Source organism: Chelonia mydas, chromosome 24 (assembly GCF_015237465.2).
Source record: "Chelonia mydas isolate rCheMyd1 chromosome 24, rCheMyd1.pri.v2, whole genome shotgun sequence".
Taxonomy (NCBI): Eukaryota; Metazoa; Chordata; order Testudines; family Cheloniidae; genus Chelonia; species Chelonia mydas.
Window position 1 is genome coordinate 7884485 of NC_051264.2, and position 25757 is coordinate 7910241.

The following is a 25757-nucleotide window of genomic DNA, read 5'->3' on the forward strand; positions in this document are numbered from 1 at the left end:
GGCTGAGGAGCCCAGTTCTTGCCCTGCAGATTTTCCCACAGAAGTGATAGGTGTAATCTTGGAGGAAACATAGTTGTTGGCTGGAGTGTTGTGCCCTCTTTTTCCTCCTTTGTCGCTTCTCTGTCTCTTGAGCACGTCTGTTCACCTCAAAGCAAGATGTGACTTGGTGCATGGCGTGGTATCACTGTTCTGTTCCGTGCCGAGTCCTGCCAGTTTGTTGGGTTGATGCCTCTTTTTAAGGTGTACTTTCAGAATGTCTTTGAAACGCTTCCACCGCCCTCTGCAAGCCCTTCTTCCCTGACTTAACTGAGAGAAGAGCACTTGCTTCAGGAGGCAAGCGTCAGGCATACATACACAGTGGCCAGCCCAGCGGAGTTGGTATTTCATGACCCGTGCTTCTATACTGCTAATGTTGGCTGCAGAGAGAATGCTGATGTTAGTGTGTCGGTCTTCCCAGCTGATCCTGAGAATCCTCCTGCGGCAGTGCTGCTGGAACCACTCCAGCTGCTTGAGATATCATCTGCAGGTTACCCAGGTCTCTCATCCATAGAGAAGGGTGGGGGTGACAACTGCCTTGTAAACCAAGATCTTGGTACCTGTTTGTAGATCCCTATAATTGAAGACTCGTTTGAGTAGTCTTCCAAACGACGTGCTGGCACAGCGGATCTTGTATTCAATTTCTGTGTCAATGCTGGCTGTTTGAGAGAGGTGGCTGCCAAGGTACAGAAAATGGTCCACATTTTCTAGGGGTTCTCCGCTGACGGTGATTTGTGGAGTACGAAGAGTAGTTTGTGCAGGTGAGGACAGGTAGAGTACCTTGGTTTTCCTGATGTTGAGAGAGAGACCCAGGCTGTGATAGGCATCTGCAAAAAGATTTAGTGTGCTTTGCAGGTCGGCCTCTGTGTGTGAAGAATGACACAGGCTGAAGGTCAGAGATGCCAATTTTTGTGATCTTAGATTTTGTTTGGAGACATCAAAGATTCGGGAGTTGGCCATCCATATGATACTCAATCCCTATTCCAACAGGAAGGCGGTCGCAGATGAGAATCAGGATCATGGCAAGGTAAATGGAGAAGAGCGTTGGAGCAATGAAACAGCCCTGCTTGACACCGGTGCAAATGGTTTGGTCTCTGAGCTGTTGCACAAAATGGTGGCAGTCATCTCATCATGGAGTAGTCTGATGATGGAAATGAATTTCTGTGGCTAAAACCTACACAGCACCTTCCATAGAGCATCATGACTGGTAGAGTCAAAGGCCTTGGTTAGGTCGATTAATGCCATAAACAGTTCCTGGTGTTGCTCTCTGCACTTCTCCTGAATCTGTCATGCCATGAAGATCATGTCGGTTGTAGCTCGGGATGGCCTGAAGTCACACTGTGATTCGGGGAGGAGTTCCTCAGCAGGAGAGAGGAGGCAGATTAGTAGGATCTGGGAAAGAATCTTCCCTGCAATGGAGAGGAGAGCAATACCTCTGTAGTTCCCGCACAAAGATTTGTCCCCTTTCTTGAATATTGTAACAATGCTGGCGTTCTTAAAGTCAAGTGAAATTTCTTCACAGGTCCAGATTTTGTCAAGGAGTTCGCAAAGTTTGTGCTGGAGCATTGTTTCACCAGCTTTAAAAACTTCAACTGGGATACTGTTTGGGCCGGGTGCCTTGTGATTTTTTGCCTGGGTGATGGCATGCCAGACTTCCTCTGAAGATGGGGGATTAGCAAGGTGTTCCATTGCTAAGCATTGTTGAATAAACTCGATGGGGTCTTCAGAGACCATGGATCTGCGGTTTAGAAGGCTCTCAAAGTTCTCCTTCCAGTGTTGTTTAATGGCCGCATTGTTCTTGAGGAGGGTGGAGCCATCCGGAGAATGTAAGGGGGTTAGCCCTTTGGAGCTTAGCCCATATATAGGTTTTGTTGCTTGAAAGAAGCTTCTCATGTCACCCTAGTCTACAAAACCATGGATCTCAGAGGCCTTCTCTTGCCACCACTTGTTTTTGATGTCATGTAGCCGCCTTTGGACTTTGGCTTTAAGAAGGTGATAGGCCTCATGTTTTTGTTTGTCAGAGGAATCATTTTGCCAGTTACAAAATGCACCTTATAGTAATTTCATCTAGACCGCATTTCCCCAGTTTGCTATTGAGAATATCATGTAGGCCTGTGTCAAAGGCCGTACTAAAAATCAAGATATATCACATCTACAAGACCAGTAACCCTAATTTGTTCTTGACAATTCCACATTGGCTATTAATCATCACGCTATTATCCTCCAGGTGTTTACAAATTAATTGTTTAATAGTTTGTTCCAGTATCTTGCTAGGTATCAAAGTTTGGCTGACTGGTCTATAATTCCCCAGGTCCTCTTTGCTCCCCTTTAAAGATTGGTGCTATGTTTTCCCTTCTTGAGTCCACTCGCACCTCACCCCTCCTCCATGAGTTCTGGAAGATAATTGCTAATGGCTCCGAGATTGTTCCTTAAAAAGCCTAGGATTAACTTCATCAGGCCCTGCTGCCTTGAATATATCTAACTTATCTAAATATTTTTTAACCTGTTATTTCCTTATTTTGTCTTGCTTTCCCCCCCACCTTGTTGTTAATATTAATTGTGTTAAATATCTGGTTACAATTACAATATACCTTTCTAGTGAAGACTGAAGCAAAACAGACATTAAACACCTCGGCCCTCTTGATATCGTCCGTTATTAGCTCTCCTTCCCTGCTAAGTAGAAAACCTACACTTTTGTCCTTCTTTCTCTTGCTCCTAATCTATTTAAAGAACCTCTTCTTATTGCCCTTTATTCCCCTTGCTACGCAGAACTCATTTTGTGCCTTAGCCTTTCTGATTTTGTCCCTATATGCTCGTGTTATTCCTTTGTACTCCTCTTGGCAATTCATCCATATTCCCACTTGTTGTAGAATTCCCATCTTATACCGCCAGCCCAATAGTCTATGATGCCACTGTAGTTACATGCACTTCTACAACATTGGCAGAGATGAGGGGTGGGGGAATTCAGGGCTGGAATGGCAGTAAATTGGGATTGAAGCAGCAGTGATGTGGGAGTGTGTAGCCAGGACTGGAAGAGCGAAGAGTGCTGCTGGCTGAGGTTTAGCAGAGCAGTAGCACTTGTGCACCCTATGCCTGGGTGACATTAGCACATCCTCACTTCCACAGGTGCTAAATTCCAAGGCTTCCGCTTTCCTAGGGAAGGCAATGCTGGGTATACAGCTATGCTGGCCGCCCTCCCCCTGCTGCAGAGGAACCAGGACGACAAAGAGGAAGGAAAACAATCCCACAAAGCAGGATTAGACACCAACACAAACAGGCCACACTCTCAGGTTTCACTAAGTAAAGGACATCGGATGACTGAAACCAGAGCTAAGAATCAGGGAACCAGACCAGGGTCCTGGTTTTCCTCAGTTCAGAGTTGAGATTTCCAGAATCAGGGACCTAACTGTAGGCACCTAAACCAGCGGCCTGATTTACAGCTGTCACTGGGAGCTGCGGGGACACAGCACCTCTGGAAATTAGATCCTCCCCTTTCAAAAAGCCAGTGCAAAGACCCCTCCCCACTTAAATCCATAATCTCTGAGTTCAGGCACAAAAGGGCATTTACGGGATATCTAAGAGGTACCACAGTACAAATCAAAATGCAACCAGGGGAGATTTAATACTGTAGCACCCAGAGTGCGGGGAGGGAAAACATCCCAGCTCAGGTACAAGATGCAGAGCAGGTAGGGTATGTAACCCATTGCACTGATACAGATTTAATAGGACCATCACACAGGGAGGTAGCACAGGCTGGGAGTTAGGAGATACAAGTTCTATTCTCAGCCCTGACCTTGAGCAAGTCTCTCCATTTCCCCTCCCACTTCATGTCCATTAGATGGTTGGCTGTTTGGAGCAGGGACCATCCCCCAAGGGGTTCATCTACACTGCAATAAAAAACCCAGAGTCTCAGAACCTAAATCAACATGGGCTCAGGCTGTGAGGCTAAAAAATTTCAGTGTAGACGTTCTGGCTTAGGCTGAAGCCTGGGCTCGGAAAACCCGCTGTAAAGGGTGGGTCCCAGATCCCGGGCTCGAGCCCAAGCCCAAACAACTACACTGCAATTTTTAGCCCCGCAGCCCGAGCCCGCATAAGCCAACCTAGGCCAGCCACAGGTCTTTTTTTGCAGTGTAGACATACCTTATGTGAACGTACCACATCTAACATGATGGGACCCACATCTCAGTTGCAGCCCCTAAACACCAATGGAATGTTATATATTTGTAAAGTGTTTTGAGCTCTCCAGATGAAAAGCACTAGATAAGAGCTGGAGGGTTGTGTGAGATATACACATCGCTCTAGCTCTTATCTACCAATTTTCATCTGGAGATCTCAAAGCACTTTACACAGGTGGTTTCAGTCTCTTTGTCCCCATCCTATAGATGGGGAAAATGAGGCACATGGAGGGAAAGCAACTTACCCAAGGTCACCCAGAAGGCCCGCAGCAGAGGTCTGAACAGAACCCAGGTACCCCGAGGCTCTATCCGCCAGGCTGCAGAGAGAGGATGGGCGAGAAGGGAGGAGCGGAGCTGTCCCATGAAAGGATCTTGACGTCCCAAATTACAGGTTTGAATGATGACCAAGAACCGGCCCCCACTGGCATGACCCTTCAGCCTTGGGAAATTAGTGCCTCTGGCACCTTTGCCACACAATCAATATTTTATTTTCAGTGAAAATAGGGATGAGTGCGCCACGTCCCTTGATTGACTTGCTGGCTCAGGGAGGTCTGCCCTGCCCCGTGCCAGAGCTAATATTAGTTTGTCTACTTAAAGATTCAATAGACTGCGGGGGAGGGAGTGACACTTCTTCCAAGGAACTTGGTTTCTATTTGCCTGTCTCCTCACCCGCCTCTTCAGTCTTGAAGCTTTGCTAAGTAAGGAAGATTTGTAAGGAGGGAGGGAGGGAAAAGGAGAGCAAGAAATCCATGCTGCTGCTAAAACAAATAGGAGCAAGGGCTGTAATTGGCATGGATCAAAGCTGCCATATTAGCAGAGTTAAGCACCAGAACAGGTTACCAACAGGGATGTGAAACCTGTCATTAGCGGTTTTTAAGAGCAGGTTAGAAGACAAACACCTGTCAGGGATTCTGTAGGCTTACTTGGCCTGCTTCAGCGCAGGGGACTGGACCAAATGACCTCTCGGGGTCCCATCCCGCCCTGCATTTCTATGATTTGATGACTGTCAAAGGCACAAAGGGCAGGCAGGTGCTCTGTGATGCTAAAGCCCTACTCCCCTAACACCTTGCATTACAGGATCCCAAAGAGCTTGACACTGATTTGTCCTCACAACCCCCTCGCGTGGGAGGAAAATCCCATTACCCCCATTTTACAGATGGGGAAACTGAGCAGGGAAGCAACTTGCTCAAGGTCTCCCAGCGAGTCAGTGGCCAAGCCAGGATTAGAACTCAGGGGGTCCTGGCACCCAGCCCCCTGCTGCACCCAACAGACTATGGTCTGGTTTAGTAGAGGAAGGTGGGTAAGCATTATCTTCTCTTTATAGATGGGTTAGATTAAAAGCTTTTTGGGACAGGGACTCTCACCAATAAGGGGAAGTGACCTGTCTGATGTCGTATGTCCAACTTGGTGACAAAAACAGAATCTAGGAGTCTCATCTCTCAAATTACTCACTCCCTTTATCTCTAGATCTCAAAACGCTTTACAGAGGAGGTCAGTATAACTGTCTCCCCATTCAACACACGGGGAAACAGACTGAGATGGGAAGTGACTCGTCCAAAGCCCCCCAGCCAGCCAGCGGCAGAGTTGGGAATAGAACTCGGGGCTTCAAGTCCCAGTCTAGTGTCCTACATACCAGGCCACATAGCCTCTCATTGTATTAACAACAATGAGAAAGGAGATTTTCAGAAGCATCAAAGGGATTTTTAGGTATACAAATTCCATTCAAAGTCAATATGACTTGGTCCCTAAATCCCTTGGGTACTTTGGATCACCTCCTTCCTTATTGCTTGGTTTGTTTACTAATCTGTACAGCTAATCAGAAGTATTTTAGTTTTTAAAGACCACTGTGTGAGAGTCTCTAGATCGCTAACAGAATTTTTGCACAGACTTCAAAAATAGCTACTTAAAAATATATATTTAAAGAAAGAACCCATGGGGGGTGTGGGGGGGGGGGGGTGAATCAATCTCTCAGTTACTCTTCTACCAATCCTTTTAGCTCAGGGGAGTGCAAGGGTTAACAAGTGCTGCGGTCCATTTTAGGGATGGGATGACTAAAGCAGCATCATTACGTCTGTTAATATGCTTTTCCGCTCATTTTTCATTTATAGATTCATAGATTCTAAGACTGTGATCATCTAGTCTGGCCTCCTGAATAGCACAGACCCAAGAACTGCCCTGAATTAATTCCCATTTGAACTAGAGTGTATCTTTTAAAAAACACCCCCAGCCTTGAAGAAAAACATACAACTGTTGTATGGCTCTGGTCCATTCCAATTGTCCCACTGCCATGCCTGGCTGATGAGACGTTTCCAAAAGTTTGGGCAGCAAATGGCTCAGGCACCAGACAGGAACTCAAAAGACCCAGGTCCAATTCCCAGCCCAAGTCACTTGGCCTCTCTGTGCCTCAGTTTCTCCTCTAAAGGGAAGACTATAGTTATTTCTTTCTCCCACCTTTGTCTAAGGAATTCAGGCCAAGGACTTTGTTGCACTACATGCACGTTGGATTGGTTTAGTCTGCAGAAAACCGAGGGGGATAACAGTTTAAGTACACAAAAGATTGTTACAAGCAGGAAAGAGAAAAAAATATTCTTAACTTTTGAGGATAGGACAAGAAGCAATGGACTTAAATTGTAGCAAGGGCAATTTAGGTTGGACATTAGGGAAAACTTCCTGTCAGGGTAGTTAAGCACTGAAATAAATTTTCTAAGGAGGTTGTGGAATCTCCATTACTGGATATTTTTAAGAGCAGGTTAGACAAACACCTGTCAGCAATGGTCTAGATAATATTTAGTCCTGCCTTGAGTACAGGGGACTAGACTAGAAGACCTCTCGAGGTCCCTTCCAGTCCTATGATTCTACGTATAGTACTGATCACAATGGGGCCCTGATCCAGTCGGGGCTTCTAGGCATTGTTTTGATGTACATAATAAAATAGAAGAATTATGACTGCTTCACATCGTCCTAACCACAAGACCACAGAACCCAGATGCTTAGACTGGCTACCTAAACTAGTCTACCAAGAAAACCCCTCCATCCTATGCTAATCAAAAGTAAACTGATTGTTAAACTCATTGCCAAAATAACATCCTCATTGTTCCTTCAGTGCGTCACAGCAGCACGCTGAGACACTGATCAAGGCCCTGTCACACTGGGCACTGCACAGACTGTGTGAGGTCGTACCTGCCCGTAAAGAGCCCCCAATCTAAACAGACCAGGCAGACAAGGACTGATCATCCCCATTTTCCAGAGTAAAGCCCCGATCCTACCAACACTTATGTATGTTTAATTTTACCTCCATGAGTCACTGTTAGGCACATGATAAGAAGTGTTTGCAGGATCAGGGCCTAACAAACAAAAACTAGACAGACGGACAATGGGTGGGAATGGAAAAGAGAGGCCCTGAAAAGGGAATCACAAGGTCAAACAGGAAATCAGTGGCAGAGCTGGGAAGAGAACCAAGGTCTCCCAAGTCTCAGGCTGGTACCCTACCCAGTAGGCCACAAAGCCACTCTGATAGAGAACTGTGCTGGCTGATGAGTTAGAGAGAGCCAGACCATTAAGAAAAGATTTTTGGCAGACAAAGAAGTAAGCAACTAACTGAGCAAAGTGCTGGATTCAGAGATCTAAACAGAGGCAGACACACAGCTGCAGGCTATGAAAAAGCTTATCAGCTGCTTTTGGAATTTACTCAAGTAGTTTGGGTTTTGTTTAACTAATTCCATGATTTTTTTTTAATTTAAAAAAAAAAAAAAATGAATGAATGAGATTATGTGCTTGTGATCCCCAAACCCAGGCAAATCTGTAGCACTGGCAGTGATGCTCCTCAGAGTTAAAGGGACATCATAAATTTAAGATTAGTCTCCAAATTTAGGGTTAGCAGGGTTGTCTTTTTAAAAAGTGGCATTATTATTTATACAGCACCAGAAGGAATCTCATGTGCTCTGCAGTATTAAGATGCCAACACCTCTGACCTCACGCTGAAGGCATCCCGATTTAAGTTGATAACCTTACAGATAAGAGATCAGGGTGGGGTTACACCAAAGAGCAGTGATTAAGCAGTGGAGTTTGGTTCATTACCTCCACAATTTCCATTTCCTTTTTTTTTTTTAAATATACATACATAAAAAACACAGTTTTCCAGTTATTTGGAGAAGGCTTTCAGAGGGTTAGAAGGGAGAAATAGGATTTATTTGCAAAGAAATGTTGCCAAATCTTGAGTCTTTTGATAATTGTTGCTTTTCTTAAAGCCCCTGGTCCTGCAGTCAGGAGGTTACATGAAAATCTTTCACTTCTAGCCCTTGTGGTCACAGAGAAAAACTTGAAAATATGACCCCTAATGGCAAAACAAAAACAAAATACACCACACACACCACAGAAGGCAAACAAACAGAACCCAACAGTGCAGCCTAATGGGTAGGTCACTGGACTGGGACTCAGGCGACTTTGTTCTGTTCCTGGCTCTGCTTTGTGTGTATAAAAAGATCTTCTACACTTTCCACAGTATGCATCCGATGAAGTGAGCTGTAGCTCACAAAAGCTTATGCTCAAATAAATTGGTTAGTCTCTAAGGTGCCACAAGTACTTCTTTTTACTGATTTTCTGGGTGACTTGGGCAAGTCACTACCTCTCTGTGCCTCAGTTTCTCTGTCTGCATAATGATACCTCCTTTGCAAAGCACTTTGAAATCTAAGTGTTAAGTTCTGTTTATTTGCCTCCCGATTTCATTTCATGTTTTTTTTTTTTAAACACATTCATGGGACTACTCATAACAGTAAAATGTTTAGTTTGTGCGTAAGTGTTTACAGGATCAGGGCCTTGAGTGCTTTTGAAAAAACCACACATGGATTTCTAGGTAGCTGTACCAAACAGCTGTACAAGGGGCAGGAGAACCTGAAAGTGAAAGTAACTAAAAACAAAAGTGAAACAGACTAGCCTATGTAAACATACACATGGAGCAGTAGTGATGACAGGTCAATATTCTTTAAATTCTTTCAGTCTCACCCATCCGACATCCTGTAATTCCCGAGTGACAGCTAGGGATTTATTGAGAATAGAATCTTTTTGTCTTCATAGTTAACACATTACATCTGGGCAACTTCTGCTTTGCCACTGCTGGCTTAAAAATAACAGAGCCATGATTTTCAAAAGCAATGAGTCATTTTGTAGGACCCAACCCAAAGCGCTTTAAAAGGGGTTTGAATTTCAGAGTGTGTTAAGTACCTGCCATACCCACAATGGAGCTATGACAGTTTACACCAGCTGAGGATGTGGCCCAGGGTGTTTCAAGTTGGGCACCCAAAAACAGAAGCATCAAAATAAAATCACCAATCATAGTGGGGGGAGGCGGGGGGGGGAGGAAAAGGGGGAAATCTATGCCCAAAAATAGATAGCTCATACGAAACTCTCCACTGATGTGAATAATTAACCTGAAGGAGTTGAGTCTTGATTGTCTAGCAATTCAGATCACAGAGCTAGGGAAGGGGGAGGGAAAATGCATGGATTATTAACATTTGGCTAACTGGATGCTCAGGAATAGCTCACAAAACCCCCATCCTGCAATCTGACCTCTCCACGCAAAACCCAGCCCAACAATGTGGTTCCTCATGGGTGCAGGGAACCACCTGCTCAAACCAGACCAAAAGATCAGGCCAAAGCACTAGCAAGAAACAGAAGTGGTAATGATCCTGCATCCTACATTTGCTTCAGACTGAAAGCTCTTTGTGGCAGAAAACCCTTCTTTGCAGAGAAATTTGAAATGCCAGGCGCTGCATGTACCCCCACAAGATTCTGCTCACTCAGCCAAGTTGTTATCTTTTTTTTTTTTTTTTTTTTTTTAAAAGGGGGAATATTTATAATTCCAGTTATGATGGGAAACAGAGGAAAGAGTAAATAAAGTATTATTTTCCACTGACAGCCTTGCAAGATTTGCTGTATAAATAATGCTCCTTGGAATTAACCCATCTAGATGGGAATGGAGAGGAGGGTTGTTTTGGGATGAACTTGGAATCAGAAACTTTTGCTTTTCAAGTGTTTTGGTTTGCTCAGCACCAGGGTTGTCAGCTGGAGCCACCACTAACAAGGCCAAAGATTCAGGCTCCCCAGTAAATATAAACTATAACTAGGATGACCCTGGTTACAACAAAATTAGAGGTGAGACCTTTATCTCAAAGATAGAAACATACCCCCTTTAACACAGCTATCAACATGCCAGAAATTTACTGCTTTCTGTACAGAGTAGGCTAATTTTAAAAGGTGCCCAAGAATTACATTATAGCATCAAGCAGGTTACACATTCTACCTTAAGGTCCTTATCTGACCTCCATTATTGTAGCATGTGAGCACCTCACAATCTTTACCATATTTATCCTCCCAAACCCTCTGTGAGGAAGGATCACCCCCATTTTACAGTTGGGGAACCTCAGGCACAGACAAACGAAGGCCAAGATGCTCAAATGTATTTAGGCTTTTAACTTCCATTAATTTCTGAAGTGACTTGCCCAAGGTTACAGAGGAAGTCTGCAGCAGGGCAGGGAATTAAACAGATCTCCCAAGTCACAGATCAGTGTTCTGACCACGGGGCCATCTTCCTCTCTATTCCTAGACTGTTAAATTATTCAGTATGCTGATCTTGTAAAGTTATTGCAGATTCTGACTGTTCCCATACCTTTCGTACAGTCAGAGCCGATAAGGGTTCTGACACATTGGGCTCCTGTTCCCTTTCCTCCCCCCGCCCAAATATGGTAATTGAGAACCTGCATTGCTGAATCAATGAACATTACAAACAGAGTGTTTCGTTCCGTTTAAGAGAGAGCCCAAAGATCCAGCTATCTTACTTTGGAAGGCAGCCTCAGATTCTGTATAATGAAACCTTCTATTTTACTGAATGTTAGAATGTACTCACAGATGAAGCATGGGGCTGGGAGCCAGCAATTTCCCTGGCCTCCAACTTACTGTGTGGTCTTTCTTGAGCCACATAAAACCGATGAAGTGAGCTGTAGCTCACGAAAGCTTATGCTCAAATAAATTGGTTAGTCTCTAAGGTGCCACAAGTACTCCTTTTCTTTTTGGGGTTTTCAGAGTACCCTAGGGGAGTTAGGAACCCAGCTGCTATTAAATTTGCACACTTTCCACCCCCTTAAGCCCCATTAAAAGTTCACTGACTCAATCCCCCCCGAAACATGGGGTGTCTGAAGATGAACATTTATGCAGAACTTAATGCATAATATGGAATCTTTTCCACAGACTACAATCTGCTTTGACTCAGGCCCGTTAACTGGCAAGTCACATTATGGCTCCTGGAATTCAGAAAGTGGGAAGTCAGCAACCCAGGAGCTTAAAAAACAAAGAGACTCAGCAGAGATATGTGCTATTTAACATCTGAAGAGTCAAAACAAGATAAACTCCCATAATTGAGGCCTCGGAAAACATACTCCCTGCAAACCTTTCCCAGTTACATTAAGCGTTCTGCAAAGTTGTGTGCTTTGGAAAAGTCTCAAACTCACCACAGCAACAAGGCTGGAGGCAGGACAGGTTCCCCCCACCCAAAAAAAACTGGAAGCAAAAGAATAAAATCCTTATAAACGTAGAAGGCATGTACCCCAAATGTAGGGCATATGGTGGGGAAGAAACCTTAGATTACTTGGAAAATAATTATATCCCACACACGGCATCGTCCAAACTCCATAAGGCACTACCCTTCAAAGGGGGGGGGGGAGACACTTTATCAACAGCGGGATAACAGCCTCTCCTCCAACTTACTTTCTGCTCACGATCCACCCAGCCGGTTGCATTCCCTCATTTTAAGGGGGGCGTGCAAGGCCCGTCCACACCCCGCAGGCTCAGAAGCGGCTCTGGCCAGCCGACGCAACCTCGCCGGAGCCGCCAGCTTTTGCAAACGCTTCCAGCCTCTCCGCTTGTTGCAAACGGGAGAGCCGATGACATGACCCCGCCGCCGCCGCGGCACGGAAACTTTGCAAAACCCTCGCTGCCCAAGGGAAGGGCAGCGCGTGGAGACGATAAAGAAGACAGGAGGGGGGGTGGGGGGGGCGGTTAACGCTTTTCGTGACTGTTTCAAGCCCGGGCGCCATCCGAGGGCATAAGGCAGAGCGGGACCGACCGCGACACGACCCCCCTTCCCCACCCCACCTTCGTGAACCAGTTTCTGGTAAACGCTTCACGTGGGTGGACACGGGCTGAGACGCACCGAAGCCCATTTGAATCCATTAGTCATGGGATGGGAAGGGAAGGGAAGTGAAGGGAAGGGGGGGGGAAATGCGGCAGAAACCACCCCCCCTCCCTTTTTTAACGGCTTCCACACACAAAAGAGGAGAAATCGACAACTCCTCACCCCCCCCCCATCAAAGGGAGAGGTGCCCCCATCCTCCCCCATCAAAGGGAGGGGTGCCCCCCCCTGCACACGCCCCCTAGCGGGGGGGCCGTTGTTTCCCTCGCGCTCTCTCGGGCCGCCGGGGCGGGCAGAAGCCGCCTGGCGAAACCCCACCCTGCAGCCGACGCTCGCGAAGAGCCGCGCGTCGCTTCCCCTCAGGCGCCGCTGCCAACCGCCCCCGGCGGGGGGGAGGGGAAGGGGGGGAGCCCCCCGACAGACAGACAGACAGACAGACGCTCACTCACCTGTGGAAGAGCTGGAGCGGGAGCGGGCTCCCTGCGGCCTCTCGCCTGCGCCTCTCGGTCCCCGCCCCTGCCGGGCAACGCGCGCCCTGCCCCGTGACGTGCCCGCCGCCGCCGCCGCGCGAGACGCTGGTCCAGCCCCAGCAGTCGACCGCGGAGAAACCGATCGGTCGCCCGAGGCCTCAGCCGCCGCGGGGAGGGGCGGGTCCGGGCTGAGGCCACGCCCCAGCCTGCGGCCGCTCCTCCGCGGGGGGGGGGGGGGAGGGGGCGCGAGTCACGGGGGGGGAGGGCGGCGGGCTGAGGCGGCCGTGGCGGGAGGCGCGGGGGATAGAGGGATAGATACGGGGATCAACTGACAGGCTGAGGCGGGGCTCGATAGATGAATCAGTAGCGAGAGTCGGGGGTCAATAGAAACAGAGAAAGAGATACGCGGGTAGCTGGATAGATAGAGGCGGGGCTCAATAGAGAGATCGATAGATACAGGGATCAATAGAGAGATGGATACAGGGCTCAATAGGGAGATGAGATCTGAGGATCGATAGATACAGGGATCAATAGATGAGGTGTCTGGGGATCATAGAATCATAGACTATCAGGGTTGGAAGGGACCTCAGGAGGTCATCTAGTCCAACCCCCTGCCCAGAGCAGGACCAATCCCCAGTTTTTGCCCCAGATCCCAAATGGCCCCCTCAAGGATTGAACTCACAAGCCTGGGTTTAGCAGGCCAAATACTGTACAGGGATTACTAGAGAGATGAGGTGTATGAGGATTAATAGATACAGTGATCAATAGAGAGATGGATACAGGGATCAATAGAGAGATGAGGTGTATGAGGATTAATAGATACCTGTGGGGATCAATAGAGAGATGGATACAGGGATCAATAGAGAGATGAAGTGTATGAGGATTAATAGATACAGTGATCAATAGAGAGACGGATACAGGGATCAATAGAGAGATGAAGTGTATGAGGATTAATAGATACAGTGATCAATAGAGAGATGGATACAGGGATCAATAGAGAGATGAGGTGTATGAGGATTAATAGATACAGTGATCAATAGAGAGACGGATACAGGGATCAATAGAGAGATGAAGTGTATGAGGATTAATAGATACAGTGATCAATAGAGAGACGGATACAGGGATCAATAGAGAGATGAGGTGTATGAGGATTAATAGATACCTGTGGGGATCAATAGAGAGATGGATACAGGGATCAATAGAGAGATGAAGTGTATGAGGATTAATAGATACAGTGATCAATAGAGAGACGGATACAGGGATCAATAGAGAGATGAGGTGTATGAGGATTAATAGATACATGTGGGGATCAATCGAGAGATGGATACAGGGATCAATAGAGATGAGGTGTATGAGGATCGATAGATACATGTGGGGATCAATCGAGAGATGGATACAGGGATCAATAGAGAGATGAGGTGTGTGAGGATCGATAGATACATGTGGGGATCAATAGAGAGACGGATACAGGGATCAATAGACAGATGAGCCTACAGAGGGTTATGCAGAACCCCCTTCCAATATGCTGGCCCCCAGCGGGGGGTGTAGCAGCTAGGGATCCCCTCCACTCTCCCTGGCTGCCTGCCAATAGTCGATGTGCTGCTCAGAGCCCATTGCATACCACCTTCCTTCCTCCCCGGAGCCACTCCAGCCTTACTGGCCTATCCCTGCCCCAAGGAGGAGGGCAGAGCTGGTAGCTGAGTGGCAGTGAGGTGCTCCCAGGAAGCTCCTTGCGCCCCTCAATAGTGTGCCCTCACTCCCCCTGCTTCCCCCAAACAACTAGGGAAATTCGCTGCCCCAAAACTTTATTATTGGAGCGTTAAGTCTGGCTAGCCTCTTGCCTTTCCAGAACGTCGAGGGGCCCCCTTACTTAAACCTCTGAAAACTAGGAAATACCAAGATGCACACCAGCCCTGCCTCGCAACCTTAAATCTGCCCCTGGAGCTGGCAAGAGCCGCTGGGGAAGTCCTGCCAGTAAGTCTGGCTGATGTGAAAGACTCTAACCCTCAGACCCCATCTCTGTGTCACCTGATGCATTAGCTTTTTACAGTGCTCCTTTGAGCTGCTTCTCTGTGGGTGCTGTTGCATTGCCTGGAGGAGACACACGGCTTGAGCATGTCATCAACATGATGCAAGAGTGGCAGGTGAGAGAAACCGAGAAGAGGAAGCGTGTAGTGGAAAGTCTCTGGGGGCCATCATAGCTTGAGAGTCAGCAGTCCCACCCTCAGTGTACCAGGATGTCCAGTGGTAGTACAGCAAGCACCCAGTGAGAATCTCTATTATGGCTTTTGCAGTGCCAGTCAATAGGGAGGGGGAAATCTCTTTGCTGCTTTCTTGGTGCTTATCTCCAGGGCCACAAAGCACAATGTTGCACCACAGTTCCTGATGCTTGAGTGAGAACCCAGCTTGGCTTATTTTTTGGCGTATATCAGAGGCTGGAGAAACACTGAGGCACATCAACTGTATTTGCAAACTCAAGAGGGCAATTGGACACACCCTATCCCATTGCTACAGCGGCAGGTCTGACAAACCCCGCCTGGAACCAGCTAAAATACATTCTCATTAACTCCTGCCAAGGCACAGAGTTTTCCTGTGAAATCTGGGTGTTGGTATTAAACACAAAGGATCTGACAGGTAGACAGCGCAACCCTGCCTGGTAGTGGGAAAACAAAGAATCTTGCCTGGCTACAAGATTAAACCTGAGGTTGGCCAAAACCAGACATAGGAACACCCTGTTATCAGGGGGAGAAGTAGTAGGTGCTCCCATAGAAAAATGGCCCTTGAGTCTGGATTTAAGAGGCAACAAGGTGCTGGCAAGGGACACCGACCCAGAGCTTTTAATAAAGCTCCCGATGGCACTCAGCCAGGGTTTTGTGTAGGTAGCTATGGAATGAGTCCAAAGAGGAGTAGACAAACAGAGCGCCTCGGAACATGAGGTCAGGAATGCTGCTTCGGTCCTTGGTGCTCCGTTGTTCTGACCAAGCTATGAGCTGCCAAATTCCTTTACCCAACATCTCAAGAAGGAAGGAGAGTCCATTGATTTGGACATTAGATGAAAACATCAATGCTCTTGCTGGAAGGTTGCAGCATAACACGACTTTATTTCTTAAACTCCAGACCTTAACACACAAGAACCAAAACCAGAGAGAGACAAGGCAGGCTGCTCCCTAAGGCAGCAAGGCACACCTTACCCAATCTTTCTCTAGCATGGCTCTTTGCAGACTGGCACTGACTGCTGTTAGGCCCATATCACCCGCTTCCCTACAGAGCCCCCTAGCCTGCTAGCAAAACCAGGAAGGCCCCCTGAGAATTTAAAGTGACAGTTTATAATTAACACAGTTTTCAATGCACCACAATTCGCACCAGTTGCTGTCCTGTCAATGCTGTCAACAGAGTCAAATCCCTAGCTCTTTGCATCCGTAGATCAAAACGTGCTTTACGAAGAAGGTCAGTGTCATTGTCCCTGTTTTACAGATGGAGAAACTGAGGTCACCAGCAGAGCTAGGAATTGAATTTGGGTCACCTGAGCCCCACTCCAGTGCACTGTAAGTCTAAGTCCTCTTCCTTTAGCCCCAGAAAGTGACCCCATGAACTCGCCGTTGGGGGCTGAAGGGTCCTCCTTCCACTCACCCAATAGACTGCAGCACCCGCCTGTGGAGCGCCCACTCTTCATGGATGTGTGGCACAGCCAACCGGCCTAGGAGGCATCTAACACACACGGTGGGGCCACGGTGGTGAGTCAGACGCCTTTCTGCTGAGCAGACAGGTTTGCTGCAGCTGGGGCAGCAAGCCTACTCAGACCAAATGGAGAAGTGTGCGTTTGGGGGCGGGGAGGGCGTATCACTGACCGGTCTTAGTTCTGTGATTTGCAGAGACACCCAATTGGCAGCTGCAGGGAGTACCCCAGGGCCAGAAGACTTAGGGAATGGCTACCCTGCCATAGAAGACCCCCGGCAGCAAGTGTCAGAGCCTGGGTCAACTGACTTGGGCTGGCACTACAGGGCTAGAAATAGCAGTGTAGAGAATAGGGCTGGAGACCCAGTGAGGAGGGAGGGGCTCCAGCTCAAGCACAAACAGCTAGACTGTTATTTTCAGCCCCCTAGTATGAGCCCAAGTCAGTTGACCCTCGCTCTGAGGCTTGCTGCTAGGGGTCTTTTCTTTGCACTCTAGATCTACCCTTAGAGGGATGGAGGTTTCTGCCCCCTCAATAGGGCAGGCGAAGCATCTCCGAGTATCAGGGAGGGATGTGTGTATGTGTCCAGTCATCCATGAAACAGCAACTAAAGAGTTAATGGGTCAGGCTTAGAAATGGCGGGAGTGAATACATGGTGTGTTAAACATGGGGGCATGGAGCCGTGACACTGGGGGAGAAGGCAGGGCGGGAGAGTTGGTGCCGTGGTCAGAGCACTAGCCAGAGGCCTGGGTTCAAGCATCTGCTCTGCCACAGGCTCTCTGTGTGATCTTGGGCCAGTCACTTAGCCTCAGTTTCCCCATCTGTACAATGGTGATAACTGAACTGCCCTGTCTCATGGGGGTGGTGTAAGGATAAATACATTAAAGACTGTTACGTGCTCAGATACTAGGGTGGTGGGGGCCAGGTCAGACCTAAGAGAGTGCGGCATGACAGCAGTCAAACAAACCCTTCCTCAGAGAGTCAGGACAGCCTAGTGGTTAGCCCACTAGCCTAGGACTTGGCAAACCTAAGTGCAATTCCTTACTCTACCCAGGCTCCTTGGGCAAATGACTGGGGACCAAACCTTTGAGGATTAGAGCCTCAGTTCCCCCATCTGTAAGTGGGGTCCATAATAGCACTTCCCTATTTCACAGGGTGGGTGTGAGGCGCTCAGATGCTCTGGTAGTGGGAGGAGCCCTGTAAGTACCTTAAATACAGCTATACGGTCATCCCTTTTCCCAGAGAGCCCAGCTCCCCACAGTACTAGGGACCTGCTTTCCAGAAGCACCCTGGGTGCCGAGATGCTCACCAAAAGTGACCCTTTTGGGTGCCGGGCTGGAAATTTGGGGCACTTGTTCTGCTGGCCGAATGGGAGCGGACATGTTTAGAAAACCCTGGGTCCCGGCCCCAACTGTGGGTGCTGAGCCCTTGGAAATCTGCCCCATGGTGTGAAAAGGGTCTATTGAGGCCCCGATCCTGCTGCCCCATGGGACTGCACATGCGGGCAGGGGGCCCAACTGCAGGATCAATACCTAGACTCGTCGCTGAGCCTGTCTGTCTGTCCAACTTTGAGTGCCGTTCAGAGAATGCTAATTATTAATACCAAGATGCATAATTACCTTCCACCAAATCCATAGTGGGTTTAAGGGTATGTCTACACTAAAAAAAACAGATCCGTGATGCACAGCATTGGCTGTGGGATGCCTTGCCTGGGAATGCAGAAACACACCCTGATGCAGCTTTAGCTGGTACAGAACAAGGAATCCTATCCGCCTAGCAACTCCGATCACTGTAAACATACCAGCCTGGAAGCGGGGGGGAAGGTCCCTGTCGTGATTTTCATAACCTTCCATCAGGTTAGCCCTGGCCGTCTCACTCTCTGCAACCTGGACACCCACCAGAGCCCCTGGCACCACGACACCGTCTGGGCCCCGTGCAGAAGAATGCATCCCAGCCACCCTCTCGGCCAACACACCAGGATTGAACCAGGTGCTGCTGCAGTATGATTCAAAGAGCCAAGCCTCTAGCGTGCAGGACTCCTGGGTTCTCTTTCCCAGTTCTGGGAGGGGAGTGGTGTCTAGTGTTTACAGCAGGGAACTGTGACTCAGTTCTACGCCCACTGCTGGGAGAAAGCAGCGTCTAGTAGTTAGAACAGGGGCCTGAGAGTCAGGGCTCCTGGGATCTATTCCCAGCACTGTATGTGCAACTTTAGGCAAGTCTGGTCCCTGCCCTGTGCCTCGGTGTCCCCATCTGTAGAATGGTGCTGATGGGACTGTAACAAGTCTGTGACCACGCAGGATTCTGCTTACCCAGAGAAGGAATTAAATCTTTTGTTTCTGCTGGAATGTGTCACTGCCGGAAAGCCCCTGTGAGTCAGGCTAGGGCAGGATGGGATTACGGGCCGTATGTTTCCCACTAGTTCCCATCACACCCTATACAGTTAGAGACCCCGATGCGAGTTGGGGACGCTGATCGTTCTGCTTCTCTGCGCATCTGTCATGCACTGGGCAGTGTGCGTGATGGGTCCCCCCGGAAAAAAGAACCCAGGAGTCCTGGTCCCCCCCTTCTCTAATCACTAAACCTCACTCCCTTCCCAGAGCTGGGGATAGAACCCAGCAGTCCTGACTGCCTGCCTGCTCTTCTAACCACTAGACCCGACTCCCCTCCCAGAGCTGGGGACAGAACCCAGGACTCCTGATCCCCAGACCCCTGTTCTAACCCCACTTTCCTTGGCTGGCTCTTAAAGGGCTATGCAAAGAGCTTGCCACTCCCCACTTCTTCGCTTCCATTCCTGTCTGCGTCTTTGGAGTAACCTCTTGCAGGGGTGGGGAACAGGGGTGCAGGGGGGAGGACAAGCAGGACTTAGGGCCCCTGATCTCAGGGTGCTGTTGCAGTAAAACAGAAGCCCAGAATGCCAGGGCTCGTAGTCACTGCCAGGCCATTGACGTCTACAGAAACACCCCCCTAAACTGCACCCCCAAGATCTCAAACTCCAGCTGGCTCCTTCCACTACCCCTGCGCACAATGCCACTGCAGCTGGCAATTCAGTGGGCCCAGAGGACACCCCCCTGGCTGGCAGGGAGCAGGAGGGCCGAGTTGCCAGGATCAGGGGATGTGACTCAGAGACACGCAGGGAGCAGGTTGAGTAAGCGGGGCCAGTGTTTTGCGCAGTCACTTCTCTGGCCCAAAACACGTTCCCCTGAGCGTTTCCTCTACGCGGCCTCAGCAGAGGTTGCGACATTCTTACCCTCCCACCCCCGCCCTCCTGTGGCCCCGATCCTGCAGTGATCTGAGCGGGGACGGAGCCTTCGCCCCGTTTCGGCTGCCGTTCTGCTGCCACTGAAGTCACTGGGCAAACTTCCCCAGGTGGTCAAATGAGAGCAGAGTCAGGTCATCCGCTGAGTCTCCCAGGGCCCGACTCAGGAAATTATCCCTATGCAGGCCAGTGCTCGCACGCACATGGGACGTAAGCACATGCTCCAAGTTAGACACGGAGAATCAGAGAAATGTCTGGCTGGAAGGGACCTCCAGAGGTCATCTAGTCCAGCCCCCTGCGCTGAGGCAGGGCTAAATAAACCTAGGCCATCCCTGATGGGTGTTTGTCCAACCTGTTCTTAAAACCCTCCTGTGACGGGGATTCCCTTGGTAGCCTGTTTCAATGCTAAACTGTCCTTACAGTTAAACCGTTTCCCCTAATCTCTAACCTAAATCTCCCTTGCTGCAGATTGAGCCCATTACTTCTTGTCCCACCTCCAGTGGACACAGAGAAGAGTTGATGATCCCAGGGCCGTCCCCAGGGGGGTGCAGAGCCCAGGAAAACCCCACCCCCTCCACCCCTTCCCCCAATCCCGTGTCCCGCCCCTGCTCCGCCTCTTTCCAGCTTCCGCCTCCTCCCAGGCGCGATGACAGGAGCCAGCGGGGTGGCTGGAGTGGGGCAGGCTGGGGTCACTGCTGCCGGTGCCAGGCCCTTCACTAACCCCCTGGGCCAGCCTGGCCCCCGCACCCTAACCCCACCCCCCTGGGCGGCTTAGTGCCCCCGCATGACAGGCACACAGAGCTGTCCCTAGGGTATGGTAATTTGGGGTGGCCGCCGCGGGGCCCCCCAAATCATGGGGCCCAGGGCAGCTGCCCTGATTCGTTGTACCCTAGGGACGGCTCTGGATGATCCCCATCCTCTTTATAACAGCCCTTAACATATTTGAAGACTATCAGGTCGCCCCTCAGCCTTCTCCTCTCTAGGCTAAACATGTCCAGTTCTTTCAACCTTTCCTTAAATCCTGCCCCGGATAGGAACACTGGTTAAAATAGTCAAGCAATTCCAGAGCGTCAGCCTCAAGGAAAGCCGGTGGGATCTGGGCTCCTAAATTACTTAAGAACAGGGGTTCTCAAACTTTTGTACTGGTGACCCTTTTCACACAGAAAGCCTCTGAGTGCAACCCCCCCCTTATCAATTAAAAACACGTTTTTATATATTTAACACCATTATAAATGCTGGAGGCAAAGCAGGGTTTGGGGTGGAGGCTGAGAGCTCGCGACCCCCCCCATGTAATAACTTCACAACCCGCTGAGGGGGTCATGACCCCCAGTTTGAGAACCCCTGCTTAAGAACGTTTGAAAATTTGAGCCCCTTCCCTGCATGTCTGTTCCAGAACATCTATCTGCAACCGCCTCTCGCCTCCCTTTGCAGGCTGCTGGCCTGCAAACAAATTTGTAAGCAAGTGAAATCATGATGAGATTACACCAAACCAACAAGAGGGCATGTACACTAAACAATACAAGCATGATCTCACCATTAATTATGAGTAACAGTTAATTAACAATCAGCATTAGCTGATGCTTTGATAACATTTTTTCCCAGGCTCCAGACCATCCATTTTTTGAACGGTGTTCGCCAAAAGGCCCAAAGAGTACGACTGGTTTTCGTACTGAGGAAAAATGTGTTCTTCCGAATAGTGTGTATGCGATTTATAATAATAATTGTATCATTATATTATATATTGAAATGATTATTAGCTAGCTCTTATCCAGCACTTCTCGTTCCCAGATCTCACAGTCTCTTAGAAAGGAGGTAGGTTTCATTATCCCCATTGTACAGGTGGGGAAACTGAGGCACAGAGCAGGGACATGACGTGCCCAAGGTCACCAGTGGCAGAGCGGGCAATAGAACTCAGAATAAAAGAGATTTAAATTCAATTTATTTAGTCATTTGACACTTGGGCTTCGATCTACGTTGACTTCTTCGAACTTGGTGCCACGCTGGGCCCTGCCCATCTGACTCCAGCTGTGTGATCAGGACCTGAGTCTTTCCCGAAACTCATCCTGTTTGGCTCATCTCACGGAATGAAAGCCAAGAGCGGCACTCCTGAACTGGGTAGGGCTTTACAGTCTGAGGTTTTCGCTGTTGTTGTCATTAGGCCAGGAGGGCCCATGAGCCTTGAAAAGCCCAGCTGGGGAGAACTAATTTACCAGACCTACAGCGCTGCTGAGTCACTGCTGAGCAAATGCTTGCAATACAAACATCTCTCTGTTTACTCTGCTGCCATCTGCTGCACCTTGGCAATATGAAGCGGAAAGGCGATCAGCATTATTATTATTGATAAGAAAAATAATAATTAGGAGCAGGAGCAGTGATCTGCTTCGCGTCCCTGGAAAAAATTGCATACTCACAGCTGAGGATTATGTACGGAGTGCCTCCAACAAAGCAACCCGCTCCTCTCCAATGCAGGTCGAGAAGTGTGGTTTGTTAATAGGTGGATTAAAAGCTAATGAATGCACAAGGCTTTGAAAGAGAAAAGCCCTGTAAGTGCTGAGAAATGTTAAGGCTAAAGCAATGGGGATCATAGCCTACTGGGAAATGGAGTTTAAGTAACGACCAATTAAATTAATAATATTGTAATGGACTGCAGAGTGTGTGAGAGATATTGAAGGAGAGCTGCCCTCTCCTGGATGGAATTGAAACAACTCAATTGTGTGTCATATGCCCTATACATAAATGGAGATTCTCCTTTAGCTCAGGTGGTAGGGGCATGGGCTTTGGGAGAAGGATCCACATGCTATTCCCCCTCTTTCTATAAAGTTCCCAGAGGCTGGCCCTGCAACAGCTCCTACATGGACAGATTTTCTTACCAAAATAATAATGGTACTTTGCATTTCTCTCACACCTTCCATTGGAAAATCTCAAAGCATTTCCCAGACACTAATGAATTAGACCCCTTGTGTCTCTGAGAAGAGCTGTGATCCCAGTTTTAGAGGTGGGGAAACTGAGGCATAGACAGGGAAAGTGATTCTCTCCAGGTCACGCAGCAAGTCAAGTAGCAGAGTCAACAACAAAACCTGCATACGTGAAGAATAGAAATTAGAGAAAGGACTCTCGAATACCAGGGGGTGTGTTATGATTGCATGCAAGTCATGATGCAGGGTATCGGAAGAGCTGGGGTTGGGGGGCCTGTAGGTCAGAATTAAGAGGCATTGGGAAAGCTGTTTTGGGCTAGCTCAGGGCTGTCAGGGCAGCAGCTGCAGGTTGGAATTGAGGGGCATCAGCAGAGCTGGGGTCGGGGGAAGCCCAGGGCTGCGGGTCGGGACTGAGGAGCATCGGCACAGCTGTGTGAAGGAAGTTTGCCCAATATCTGCCAGGACTATATTTTTCTCTGTACAGCCACGAACAGGCCTGGCGCAACAGGGTAACATGCTGAACAATTAGCAGTTCCCTCCTCTGACGAGCCTCTCTCCTTTGGCATTGCCCAGCTTCCCAGAACAGATTTATAATCAGATCAGATAATAAACATCTTGTGCTTTTCATCCTGGGATCTCCACTCTCTGGGCAAAGGGAGGTCTGTACCGCCATTTTAGGGGGGTGTGGGGGGGACTGAGTCACGGAGCACAGAAATGAGATGCCAGGGGGTCACACAGCATTAGGTTTAGAACTCAGGAGTCCTGCCTCCCTCTACCATGCTCTCATCTTTCGCTTATTAACTGTTTGGCTCGCGGCAGTCTTTTTGTTCAGTCTGTACAGCCCCTAGCACTGTGGGGGTCCTGGGTTCAGTGACTGGGGCTCTTGGAACTACTGTAATACACCTAATAAATAACAATAATAATAATAGCCCTCACTGCTGTTCAGACAAAGGTGGGACGGGCAGAGAGCAATAAGGAAGCTATGCCAGGCTGTCTGGGAAAAAGCAGAGAGAGAGAGAGAGAGAGGAAGGGGGTGTGAACGGGGGGATGTTGAGAGAACTGGCCTATTTACTGCAGATCTATAGCATCAGGCAATAATAATCTACCCTCTAAAATTGGATCATGCAAGAGTCTAAACTCCAGGGGACAGTGTGGCCTCATATTGCACCAGGAAATTCGGTCAATAAAATCTGGCCAACCCAGGGTGTGGTACAGCAGCTTCCCTCCCTCCCCAGCTGGCTTTGCCAGGCAGTTAGTCCCTCGGACCTCCGGTACCAGGAACTTGTCCACGTCCACAGCCTGAGAGATCCTGCAGCAGTATCTGTCTTCAAAGCTGCTTGGCCCCTGTCCAGCCCACAGAATCTCTGCATCAGAGGCAGTTTGACTGGCAAGAGGATCTGGCTCACTGGCCCCAGGGGTTTATTCCAATCTTGGGGATGGAGCCTGTATGCCGGAAGCTCCCACTGCTGCCGATGGGAGCTCTGGGTCTGTGAAGAGCACAGGGTGGGGCCCTGGCAGCCAGGCAGTCCCGACTCCATTGCTGCATCACAGTGGGATGCAATGACTACTTTTTCCACGCAACCTGCCATTAGTCAGCGGAACTCACTGCCACATGATAGCATCAAGGCTAAAAGCTTAGAGGGATTCCAGAACGGATCAGACACAGATGTGGGTAATGAAAATCTCCAGGGGGGAGGAATGAAAGGTGCTGGAAAGGCTGTAAACCTCTCTCCTTAGGGGCATAAACTAACCTCTAGCTCCCTGGGATCAGCCAGGGACTTTCCCTGGGGGGCAGGTTATCCCAGCGCTGCAGGGTTCTTGCTCCTTGCTCTGAAGCATCTGGTATTGGCCACTGTTGAAGACAGGATGCTGGGCTAGATGGGCCCATTGGTCCAATCCAGGCTGGAGAGTCCTGTGTTTCCTAGTGATCCCCACACCGCCCACCTCCTCCACTGCCGGGATCCCTTCCCAACCTGTGCTGCCCAGGCCTCCCCTCCGTTAGCATCTCTGCACTAGCTCACGAGGCCCAGGAGCAGCGAGCGAGAGGTAGGCAGGCTGGGCGCACGCACGCACGCAAGCTCACACGCAGGCACACGCAGGCACACGTAGGCAGGGCCAGATTTAGGGGCAGGCGACTGCCTGGGTTGCTGGGCTCGGGAGGCGCCGGGCTCGGGGGACTGGTTTTGTGGCTAGCAACAAAAGGGAAAATAGAACGTCTGAAGTAAAGCGTTTCCGGTATTCCGTACGTGGCTTCATTTTTCACTAACCTAGAACGTTGTCAGCCCTGCCCTGTACATTTCAGTTATTCTTAAAAGGTTTCCATAAGCTTAGAGGAAACTAATTTTTTGTTATTTGCTTACGTCCGGCACGAATAAATACAGCTGTACAGATCCCAGTGCGCAAATTGGTCAGCTTATACGACAGGGATAAATCACACAGGCAAATCGTGCCTCAGCGTCGTGACATGGGCTACAAACACAATCAAAAAGAAGGTATTCAAAGGTTTAACAAATGGGAGGGGGCATCAAAGACGCTCCTCACCTGGGGCGCCATGTGATCTAGGGCCAGCCCTGCACGCACACGCAATGACACATGCATGGACACACACACACAGCCCCCAAGTCCCAAGGGCACAGCAGTGCCCACTTGCCAGGACAGGGAACGTCAGCCTTTGGCCTGCCCCCTGCAGTTGCCTGATACTCAGCCCAGCTGCAGTGTTGCTCCCCAGCTGGGCTGGGGGCACGTGCCCGGCTTTCTGGCTACCAGGGCTGTTAAGCCGGCAGCCAAGGCTTCCTGCCCCTTCCCTCTCCCTAGGTCCCTCCCCTGGACCTGAGCAACTGCAATACAGCCCTCCTCCAGGAGGGGACAGCATTGCTCAGGAGCCGGGGGGGAGACAAGGCATGTTGGGGGGCAGCGCTGGGGGGAAGGAGGTAGGCGCAGAGGGGTGAGGAGATGCAGGGGAGGGAAAAGGCTGAGGCTGGGGGGAATAAGTGGGGAGTCAGGCCAGGGAAGTGGGGGAGATGGGGCTCTTTGTGGGGCTGCAGCAGGTG

At 49.3% G+C, this 25757-nt stretch overlaps 1 protein-coding gene across 2 annotated transcripts in view; it reads right to left on the reverse strand.

Moving 5' to 3' along the window:
- The window catches only part of CERS2 (ceramide synthase 2), a 48590-nt gene extending 35574 nt beyond the window's left edge, over positions 1–13016 (reverse strand). The window contains exon 1 of one of the 2 annotated variants that reach the window (XM_037883621.2): positions 12843–13016. Coding sequence is in view for 1 of the 2 variants with exons in the window: in XM_043534910.1 (XP_043390845.1) it covers positions 11970–12001 (32 nt within the window). In the remaining variant the exon portion in view is untranslated. Of the gene's footprint in view, positions 1–11969; positions 12705–12842 lie in introns of those variants that run through there. The other variant, XM_043534910.1, reaches the window with a different exon arrangement.
- Between the last annotated feature and the right edge of the window lie 12741 nt (positions 13017–25757).